Source organism: Chiloscyllium plagiosum, chromosome 13 (assembly GCF_004010195.1).
Source record: "Chiloscyllium plagiosum isolate BGI_BamShark_2017 chromosome 13, ASM401019v2, whole genome shotgun sequence".
NCBI lineage: Eukaryota > Metazoa > Chordata > Chondrichthyes > Orectolobiformes > Hemiscylliidae > Chiloscyllium > Chiloscyllium plagiosum.
This window is the reverse complement of record NC_057722.1, coordinates 16942882-16954464: the sequence shown is the minus strand read 5'-3', so window position 1 is coordinate 16954464 and position 11583 is coordinate 16942882. Positions and strand designations below refer to the sequence as shown.

General features: G+C 39.4%; 1 protein-coding gene across 1 annotated transcript; it reads left to right on the top strand.

The window, feature by feature from the left end:
- The first annotated feature begins 1893 nt into the window (after positions 1 to 1893).
- Positions 1894 to 6029, top strand: LOC122556279 (C-C motif chemokine 20-like). Its single transcript, XM_043702905.1, has 3 exons — positions 1894 to 2325; positions 4562 to 4682; positions 4792 to 6029. The coding sequence occupies exons 1-3, from the start codon at positions 2265 to 2267 to the stop codon at positions 4886 to 4888; spliced, it is 279 nt and encodes a 92-aa protein (XP_043558840.1). The 5' UTR covers positions 1894 to 2264; the 3' UTR covers positions 4889 to 6029.
- The last annotated feature ends 5554 nt before the right edge of the window (positions 6030 to 11583 follow it).

The window sequence follows — 11583 nt, the reverse complement described above, 5'->3', positions numbered from 1 at the left end:
GTCAGAGGCATCTGGTTTGGCTTTAACCCTAAGTGAGATGCTGAGAGAATGTTTGGTTTGTTGGATTAATGATGTGACCATACAAAACCATCTCCTAGCTGGAGCCCAACTGATCTTCAAACAGGCACTACAACTGCTTAGTTATTTATTTGGGATGGTGAATTATTATGGGAAATTCATACCTAACCTGGTCTCTATCCTGGCACCCATACAATTGCTACTGAAAAAGAGTCAGCTTTGGAAATGGCCTTGTAGCCAGGATGTGTCCTTTAGGCAAGTGAAGCAGCAATCATTTGTCTCAGCCGTTGGTGCACTATGACACCAAGCGAGATGTGGTGCTGACATGTGATGCCTCCCCATACGGTATCGGGGTAGTGTTGGCACACCAGTGGCTCAACAGAGAGGAATACCCCACAGTGTCTGCTTCCTGGACTTCGGCTGATGCCAAATGAAGGTATGCCCAGATAGAGAAGGAAGGTTTGGCATTCATCTTTGGTGTGAGAAAGTTCCGCTCATAACTTTATGGACATTCATTTGTAATAGTAACAGACCACAAACCTCTGCTAGGGCTACATAAAGAGGACACAGACAAGCCTTCCATAGTTTCAAGCTGAATGCAGCGGTGGGCTCTTATTCTCTTCGGGGAAGATCAAGGGAACCAAAGCCAGGGCTCATTTGATGGTGGGGCAGATAGACAAAATCAGTGGATAAGATGTAGAAATAGTCATCAGGGAAAATAATCAACAGCACATGAAGATTTTGCAGGTTCTCCCTGGTTACTCGCTCCCCAGTGCAATGTTACCATGGTAGGGAAGGCAGACCGCCCATTGATGGGCTAATTGAAACCAGTCAGTTGTCAATTAATGTGAGATAAGTGGCATCCCACTTCACGCACACCCCAGCCCCATGTACCGCTCCCACAGTGAACAGAAGCTGGCACCAAATGTGGCAACATCTTTTACTGCTTCAGCTGATATCTATCTGCATTTGTGAATTGGGGAAGTTATTTCCATTTTGTACTCGGTGGATCCATCAAAATCCATCCTTCCCACCCCCTTCCTCCCAGCTCCTAAATCCCAACATCCCCACCATCACTGAGGCCAGGCTATCAAAGATCTTGATAGATACGTTCAAAGTCCTGAGAGATCCACATTGTAAACATGAAGAGAATCTTCTATATGGTGATAGGCTCAAGACCCATAGCATTTCCCTACTACAGTGACTGAAATGAGCAAATGACGACAGCAGGCAAAACTTTTGGAAGGCAAAATTAGAATGTGGGATATACTGTGTGCAAGTGAGCTGAAGACAGATTGACATTTTTAAAATGGAATTGGAAAAATATCAGAAAAAAATGGAACCTCAAAATTATTTAGTTTCTGAACTGGACTATGTATTGAATTGCATTGATTCTTGGCTACAGCCTTCTGAATTTCACAGCAGTATCTATCTGCATTTGGTTGCAACTTTCAATTAAGTCAATTAGATCAGACTTTCAACCTTGCACTGGGTTTCAACTTTGATTTCTAATGGAACAGGTCTTTATACATCTTTGATATAAAACTTTAGTCCAGGTGAGCTCGAGTCAGCTTCAGCATAAGTTGTTTGCTAACTTTACAGGTACCAGAGGATTATAAAGTTTTCACAGCATAACACAAAAGACAGTGAGGATCTAACTACTGAACTTGAGCTGACCCTCATACAAAGAGTCAAGTATATTTTGTGAACAAAGTGGTCAGACTTTTGCAATGAGTATGGAAGCTTTGTTGTTTGTTCTGTGTAGTCCTTAGAAGGCAGATCTGTGGTTTAGATGAGGAGTAGAGATATGTTAATGAGATATACTGATGTGCAAAGATGCAGAAAATTAAGTAATGAGCTGAAGAAAGTAAAAATCAACTTTTCCGAGACTGATGAAACAGAGAACTAATTAAAGGTGTCAACCAAATAAAGCCACCAGGGATTTGGACGAACTAAAGATTATTCAGTGGTTGCCACAAAGACAATGCCTTCTGTGAAAAGTTGTTTCTAGTGAAGAGAAATGTAAAGGAAACAGCTAAATATAGGGACATGAGCTGGTGTACAAATCTGATCGCCTGATCAGAGTTTCCACAGGGGCATGGGTAAACCCACCTCCACAGCATCACCTCCCCTCATGGAATTTAGACAGGAAGCTGACCATCTGAGAGGATATATACAAGCTGCATTTCAAAGAAGTTTTAGAATTTTCAAACTAGCCAGCGAGTGAAGAAACCAGTTTCGAGAAAATGAAGCAAGTTCTTGTGGTGCTGATGTGCCTCGGTATCATTTCCTTTGTTGCATTAGCAGGTGAGAGGCATTACATCTCTATTAATTTGTCATATGAAATCTTGCCAGTTAAACTAATCTTAAAATAGACCAACTTGTGGATACTATGGAAACTTGTGAAAATATCTGTCGCTAACTAACCAAATTTCAAAGCTATTAAGATGCCATCTAATGGACTGCATTGTAGATTGTAGCAAGTATAAGTAAGTTCTGAGTGAAATAACTAGACAGATTTTCAACAACTACAAAATATTTGTCAGTCCTTTGTTGTGTTCTTCAATGGTTTCATCTTTTAAGGGATTCATTTGATTGACAACTATGAAAAGTTGCTGGGAAGAAATAATGCTTTATAATATATACATATCTTAGTTTTAATTTAATTTGTTTTATCCTCAATTTCATGGCTGGGTAGTTAGCGTGGTTAATCCATTTTACTGTGTGCAGTGAAGTAGAGTGATTGTAGATTAGCAAAACCCACAAGAATCACACTATCTGTATTATCTATTAAAATAATGTGGACGATTCATTGGACCTTCTCCACTGGTAGACTGTTTAACGTCTCGGTAACCTGCTACTGGCCAATATGGTTCCAGTAGGTTTTCCCTTCAAGTTGAGCATGACCAATTTAAACAAAGTATATTTCAACACTGTGGTGAGTGCAGTAATGAGAGATTGTCAATGATCATTGCAAGAGGCTCCTTAGGATCACGAGCAGCCTTGAAATGCCATGTTAAATCACTAGGAAATGTAGAGAGCAAAGCTCATCCGATTCTTCAATCAGTCCTTTACTGAGTTTAAAAACTGCTCTTTAAAACTGAGTAGAAACCAAGTCAAGGTTTTGTAATTAATGATGAAAAATATAATTAATTATAGATCCTAATCTGTTTTTTATTGTTCAGTATATTATGTCATGCACCTTTATTGTTTCAGAAGAAATTACACATTTATTCCAAGGATAGTCAGTGTACATTTACCTTTAATTGTTGCCTCTAGCAAAAAGACAAGCAGACATGTTTTACACGTGCTCATTAACATAATAATAAGTTTTAAACTCACAAAATGAGGGAGATAGTGGTGTAGCAGTAACATTATTAGGATGTTATTCCAAAATCTCAAGTTTTAATCTTTTGGGAATATAGGTTCAAATTCCACCATGATAGATGGTGAGATCTAAATTCAATAAATATCTCAAATTAAAAGCTAGGCTAATATTGATTCTGTTGACCGTCATAAAGTTTATCTGCTTCAATAATATCCTTTACATCAAAGAAAATATATTGCTGAAAATCTGCTATCTTAACTTGATCCTACAGTGACTTCAGATCCATAGCAATTTGGTGGAATCTTCACTGCGGTCTGAAATAGCTTAGCAAGCCACAAGGTGTGGCTAAATGTGGAATAAATTGTGGCTCAGCCAGCAACCTCAATGCCCAACAACTAAGCACAGGGAAATCATTTCTACATTTCATTCAACATGTACAGGGTCAAACCTATAAAATAATCAGAGGGTTAGATAGGATGGACAGTGAGAGCCTTTTTCCTAAGATGGTGATGGCTAGCACGAGGGGACATAGCTTTGAACTGAGGGGTGATAGATATAGGACAGATGTCAGAGGTAGTTTCTTTACTCAGAGAGTAATAGGGATGTGGAACGTCCTGCCTGCAACAGTAGTAGACTCCTCAACTTTAAGGGCATTTAAATGGTGACTGGATAGGCATATGGACGAGAACGGAGTAGTGTAGGTTAAATGGGCTTCAGATTGGTTTCACAGGTCAGCGAAACATCGAAGGCCGAAGGACGTATACTGTGCTGTAATGTTCTATGTTCTAAACTCTCAGATTCAACAATATCAATCCATTAGTCTGGCTTCAATTTGATTAATGGTCTTTTCCCAGGATGGGGGAGTGCAGTACTAGAGGGCATAGGATTTAAGGTGAGAGGGGAAAGATTTAAAAGGGACCTATGTGGCAACTTTTTCATATAGAAGGTGGTGCATGTATGGAATGAGCTATCAGAGGAAGTGGTGGAGTCTGGTGCAATTTTACAATATTTAAAAGGCATCTGAATGAGTATTAAGGAGAGGATTTAGAGGGATATGGGCCAAATGCTGGTAAATGGGACTAGATTGATTTAGGATATCTAGTCGGCTTGGATCAAATGTTTTTTTTTGCTGTACATCTCTATGACTGTGTGACCTCAGAGTCTTTTTCTTTTATTAAATCAATTCATAATACTCTTTTGTTTCTTGATTTCCAGCACCTAGTCAAATATGGAAGAACTGCTGCCGGAAATACTCGCAAAGAATCCCTCAACTCAAGAGAATCAAGGAATATGCCTTGCAGGAAAACGATGGGCGCTGCAAAATTAAAGCTGTGATGTAAGTATTCAATCAGTGGTGACATCTCTGGAACCTGGCATTACACATTATTATTAAGAGCCTGTATTATGCATGTTTAACATTGGAAATCGACTTGTCTTCTTTTTAGATTCAAAGTGAATAACCATTGGATTTGCTCAGATCCAGAGAATGGTCAAGTGAAGAATCTTGTGGAAAAGCTTTCTCAAAAGGAAAGGAAGGGATGAAAATGACCCTAATACTTGGTGGCTGTGGATGATGATGTAAACGCCAACAGAGCAAGAAATTTTTCAAAATGTGTTTTTCTTAAAGTTCACTTTTCTATGTGATATGTAGGTTTGAATGCCATCAGCAAGTTCGCAAATACCAGAAAGGTTCAACCACACTATTTAGGTTTATTGAACTGATTCCAATCAAATCAGGGTTCACACTTTACTGGTGGTACTGCTTTTACATATGGCTAATTTACTCATTTGTTCTTATTAATGGCAGAGACAGGTATGTTGATGGGCTGTGCCAGTTTCTGAAAGGACAATAGACAATTTGTATGTTCTCACTGATTAAGTGTTGAATCTCACTTCCACATCTAATAATCTCACTGGTTTAACTGAAGATCAGTGTTGGGACATCAGTCTACCTGCAATGGCAGACTTGGGTACGTCAGTAAGGTAACTAAACAAACTGGGTGAACACATGCAGGAAGTGTGCTCAGGCAACTTCCTGGGACTGCAGCCAAATTATTAAATTCTGATCTTACAAGACAAAAGAACTGCAGCCTTTCTGAAGTAGGGCAAATGCTATTCCAATTAAAAATCTAAAAACTGAAAATGGCAGTAAAACTCCTGAAATTACTGATTCATGAGGAATTATTTCCATATTGGATAAAAGCATTTATAAAGTATCAGTTTATTAAAACAATTACATTACTGATTTGTATCCTGTATTACATTATAATCCTGTTTCACATAAAACAGAATTTTAGCCAAAGCATCAATTTCCAACAAAATGATTTTTTATCATATTTTCTTACATTGAAAAATCTTTACTGTGTGTGAGAGAATGTTAACGTTTTTCAGAAAGAGATTGTATGAAGACTGTATTCCTTTAAGGTAATTCCATTGAGAGTCATGCTGATTTTCTTTCATGATACAATGCACAGTAACCCTGCATCTTTGCAATGGAATGCATAATGAAATGATTGTTAACTTTTGAAAACATATTGTTCAATATTACTTCTGTTTAATTGTATTTGTATTGTCTCCCCAACCAGGGAACACTGTTTGAAGAGTGACATATGCTATTATTTATTTTGCTTGCAATTTTCCAATGTCTATTTGTTATGTTTCTAAAATATACTTCTTAAATGGATTGTCTTTGCTGTCTATTATTTGCTGTATTCACAAGCTGTTTACATTTTAAACTCCGTTTCAGCTTAACTGATACTTACACATATGCCACAGAGAATTTTAACGTCCTCATAGCTTAAATTACAACAGTTGCACCTTATGACTTCCAATTATTTTAACATTTTTCTTCATCAATATGCTGTCTCTAGCAAGAATGCCAGCATCAAATAATTCTGTTACATGTGAATTTAAAATTAAATGGAACTAAGTGGTTCCTTGCTCTCATTTGTTTGGAAGCCTTATTGGAAGGTGGAACAGGGAAGGAGGACAGTGAACATTTACTTCCTATCCCAGATATGACACTATTGCTCAGTAGTGAGAGCGAAATGTTGACTGCTAGAAGCTGAGGGGATGTGCAGCGTTGGCAGTGCTATAACATCTGCTCATCAAACTGCACCAGAACTCTCCTTCAAATGCATCAAAGTTAAAAGGACATCAATTAAAATTAATAGTCTAGTAAATGCATTAATTAGGTTCTAAAACAGATAAGTTAAAATGTGCAAGGGCAGCTGAGGCCAGTTCTTTGCAACTTGCAACATGGAGGAACATCAGGATACTTCACAAGTCTTTAGGGTGATGTGTACAAGATTTGGACAGTGATGAAAGTGTCAACACCTTAAGAAACTACACTCCAGATTATTACAATAAAGATTGCACAAGAGGGATTAATGAGGGACAGACACATAATTGTTCTAGAATATTCCAGAGTTAAGGGAAGAGACATGCGCTTTGATAAACTCTGTTTTGGATCCCACATGTTGTGTCCCTCTCTGCTGCTGGATTAAAAGATATCACGGAAATGACACTGAATATTCTGCAAGGTTAAATGGTTGAAGCAGATGTTAGAATAAAACACTGTATCAATGACATAGAGAGAGCAGGTATTGTGACCCATGGTCAAATCTTCAGGAGATTAGGATGGTAGTTAAAACATAAGAACTGAAATTAATGTCTCAATTATTTACAAAACAACCTATTAGCAATAGTAGAAATAGAAAGACATGAGGATCAATGCATGGCTTGAGGCATGATAAATAAGAAAGCACTTCAGATTTCTGGGCCTTGAAACCACGACTTGGGGAAAAGGCATCCATTCAAAATTGAACCTCTCCAGGACCTGGAAAGACCCATGAGCCTGACTTTCAGATGTTTGGAATTTTGGCAGAGCTTTAGGAACCCTGATCTTTCGGTAAAAGTGAGGACAGGAACGTACCAAATCTGATTCAAGAAAGACAAATGACCTTGTGATAGATGGTGGCAGGTGGTGGGTTTCCTGCCATAATCAGAGCAGTACACAATGAAGAATGAATAGAAGGGCCAATGAAGGTGGCAGGAAAGGGCAATCTGGTAGTAGAACATGGTTAAATCATAGAAAAGATCAGTAATCTCCTATACACCATGATGCCTTATGTCTCCAATATAAAGGATGCATGGCAATGTTCTCTCAAATATCTAGTTTGAAAAAGGCAGGAAGGATTTTACCAAGAAGACAGCAATGATTGGCTGTTTTATTGCAAGCAATAATTTGACAGTTTTAGAATAGGGAACACTTATGGAACCCTTTTATAGCCATCTTTTCATCTTACTACTCTGGAGGCAGTCCACCTCTCTTTGTCTTTGCAGCGTAATTGGTTGCAGATCTCTTTCTTACTTAATAAAGTCCCCAACCAGGAGCATATCATTGTCAGCCTTGGTTTCAGTACTGGAATTCCCTCCCCAGTGGCATTGTGGGTCAACCCACAGCAGGTGGACTGCAGTGGTTCAAGAAGGCAGCTCACCACCAACTTCTCAAGGGCAACCAGGATGGGCAATAAATGCTGGTCAGCCAGCAACACCCACATCCCACAAATGAAAAAAAACACTTTAGTTCACGACCTGGAATAGAACCCATTTCCCAGTTCCCTTCTCCTACAGGAGAATCTGTCAAAATGTGTTCAACAATTATACAAATACGGAGGAGAAATGCAAGTGCTGATTAGAGAAGACACTTTTATGTTTGAAAGAGTGTATCTTTTTGACAATGACAAAATCCATTTGTTTAGATTTGAAGAAGGAAAATGATCACATTATGAAAATATTTTACAGGTTACCAACTAGTGAGTGAGTGAGTAAATCTCTGGAGAAATCACATAGATGTCCAAAAACTACGGAAAGACAATATTGAAGGACATTAATTCTCAAATATCAAATGGCTTAACATTTGAGTGATAAGTTCAAATTTCAAACTTCTTTGATCAACCAGAGTTGCACACAAAACAGAGGAACCTTGATTATCCGAATATCGATTATCCAATTATCTGAAGGGGATCTCAAGATCCCGATATAAGCATTACTTCAAGGAGGTGTTTCAAGCTTGATCGCATCTTTTGTTTACAGGTACAATGATTGAAAATTAACTTGGCTCACTGAAATGCTGCCAAGACAGTCCAGGCACTGTCTTCAAATGACTGACCTCCCACCCTCTCTCTCACCCCACACTTTCCCTGGAGTTCTACATGGGGGTGTATCCTGAACCCCCCCCTTCCCCAGATAATTTCTCCAACATTGTCCTGTATAGGGAAAAGATGGAACCTGTCAAATAGGTGTGTGTGTGGTCTTACTGTTGGTATACAGTCCAGCTGCCCTGGGGAAGCGTCAGGGTATGGAGACATGGCAGAGGTCGGACAGTGGGTGGGAATGGACGGGGGTGTGGGGTTAGCGCTGTGGGGTTGGGGGCGGGCGAGGGGCGGTTTTGGATGGCATTGGGGAGCTGGCAGATGGGAGCAGACGAGGTTGGGGCAGGCAGGGTGGGAGCAGATGGGTTTGCGGTGGGCAGGCAGTGGGAGTGGGTAGGGGGCGGGGTCTCCTGCACAGTGTGCTTTTGCTTAGTCTCCTGAACAGGGAGCAGACTTCACAGAAAACTCCAAGCCCCAGAGAAAATCAATTAACCGAATAATCCAAACAAAATAATGCCCACCCATCTCATTCGGATAATCGAGGTTCCCTTGTATTCCAAAAGTGGTCTAACCAATGACCTGTACAGCTGTAATGTGACCTCCTAACTCCAGCACTCAATATTCAGACCAGTAAAAGGAAAGCTACCAAATGCCTTCTTCATGCACCACCCTTTGTGTGAAAACTTTGCCCCTTAGGTCCTTTTTATATCTTTCCCCTCTCACTCTGAAACTATGCCCTCTAGTTCTGGACTCCCTCACACTAGGGAAAAGACCTGGTCTGTTTATCCTATCTATGCCACTCATGATTTAATAAACCTCTATAAGGTCATCCCTCAGCCTCTGACACTCCAGAGAAAACAGCCCCAGCCTGTTCAGTTAAAAATCACACAACACCAGGTTATAGTCCAACAGGTTTAATTGGAAGCACTAGCTTTCGGAGCGCTGCTCCTTCATCAGGTGGTTGTGGAGGATGCAATTGTAAGGCACAGAATTGAGAGCAATATTCTGAGCCTTTAAATTGTGTTCTCTACAACCACTCTGAAAGCTAGTGCTTTCAATTAAACCTGTTGGACTATAACCTGGTGTTATGTGACTTTTTAACTTTGTACACCCCAGTCTAACACCGGCATCTCCAAATCCAGCCTATCCTGCTTCTCTCTACAGCTCAAATCCTCCAACCCTGGCAACATTCTTGTAAATCTTTTCTGAACCCTTTCATATTTCAAAACATCTTTCCGATAGGTGTATGTGATGACCTGCCAGAGGAAGTGGTGGAGACTGGTACAATTACAGCATTTAAAAGGTATCTGGATGGGTATATGAATAGGTCCCAATATAAAGAAAGCATTGATTGATCTGATGTGGTGAAAGGGAGAAAGTGAGGACTGCAGATGCTGGAGGTCAGAGATGAAAAGTGTGGTGCTGGAAAAGTACAGCCAATCAGGCAGCATCTGAGGAGCAGGCGAGTCGATGTTTCGAGCATTCATGTAGAATTCCTGATGAAGAGCTTACACTCGAAACATCAATTCTCCTGCTCCTCGGATGCTGCCTGACCAGCTGTGCTTTCCAGCACCAATCTTTTTGACTCTGATGTGGCTAATGAGTCTAAGTAAATCCAGCATCTGTGAGGAAACACGTAGATAAGAATGATCATTTATATCATAGGTTTAGATTAGTAATGGAGTAGAACAAAAACAATGTAAACAGACATCTTACAGCATTTGGTTAAAAATACATTTCGTTGAAACCTTTTTGATAGCATTCATCAGGTAAATTTGCAGCATTTTTTTTAAGGAGAAAGGGAACAAAACATTAATACTTTATGAAAGACAGTGCAGATTTTTTTTTTTTTTTTTTTTCTTCTTCTTCTCTTTTTTATCCCCACACTATCACCTAAGTGCGGTAGTGCTTATTTTATCCCCAGCACCCATGGTGTGTGTGTGCAGGTGTGAGAGTGCAGATTTGTTAGCCAGTGAATACTGATTAGCAATGACATTGCCAGATAGAATGCACCAATTAACGATGATTAATAGTTAACTGCCAACCTTTGTTAAAATTTTAATCCATTCTGTCTACTCTGATTCTTCAAGGCATTTCCCTGAAAAATGAAGCAGAGAATGGCTGACAACTGTTTTGTTGAGTTGAGACGGGTGCTGTATTTTCATATGCACTTTCCATCTGTGAAAACCAGGATCCTGGGTTAACACATACAACCTGCAGTACATACAAGCACACCACACTGTGAGTCTGGCTGAGAATCCAAAATTGGTTGTCATTTTAATTCTTTGCATAATCTGGATTATTTAGAAAATGTTGTCCAATCACAGAATCCTATCAAATATTGATCACTGCATTAAGAGTTTTGCAAACATAAATTAGTTGAGGTACAGTCAGTACCTTGCTGTTCAGAACAGGTAAAGAAATATATTGCTGATATGATTTATCAGTCTTTGGGGTGTATAACTACTTTGGTCATTTCTCTGAACAGTCTAAAGGGGAATTCCTAGAATTAAACTAATTTCAATGAGGTTAGAAGGAACCTAGCCACAGTAAAATGGATGCAAAGATCAATAAGAGAAACTTAATCAGAACAATGAACACCTTTAAGCAGGAAATTTTTCAGTTAAAGTAAGGTTCATTCTAATAATGGTGAAAGGAAAGAAAACCAAAGCCAGACTTCCTTGAATGATAAGCGACAGAGAATATAATGAAACAAAAATAGAGTGGATATTGGGAACATCAGATAAATCTTTCAATTGAGGGCAAGGGTCAATTACAATATATTGGGAGAAGAGGAGAGGAAAATAGGCGCGGCAAAATGGCATGAACTCTATGTTATTCTAGAAGTTTGCAAGAGAATCAAGTCAAACTGGAGTGACTGCAGTTTGGAACAAAGAAGGCGATATGTATTTAAAGGTGCCGGGGCACGACTGGATACATACAAACAATATGTATTGGTGTTTAATCAGGAAGAGCAAGCTGGCTGAATATTGTTAGCAGTAAGTAAGTTAGGGGATGGTGTGAAAATTACTTGGTAAAATATGCTGGAAGGACAGGCTATGCTTAGAGTGGGATAAACTC

Bases quoted from the DNA above. Each gene is read 5' to 3' on its own strand.
- LOC122556279 (XM_043702905.1), top strand. From the start codon at position 2,265: ATGAAGCAAGTTCTTGTGGTGCTGATGTGCCTCGGTATCATTTCCTTT. The intron at 2,326-4,561 runs GTGAGAGGCATT...CTTGATTTCCAG, and splicing joins TTCCTTTGTTGCATTAGCAG to CACCTAGTCAAATATGGAAG. The intron at 4,683-4,791 runs GTAAGTATTCAA...TCTTCTTTTTAG, and splicing joins TGCAAAATTAAAGCTGTGAT to ATTCAAAGTGAATAACCATT.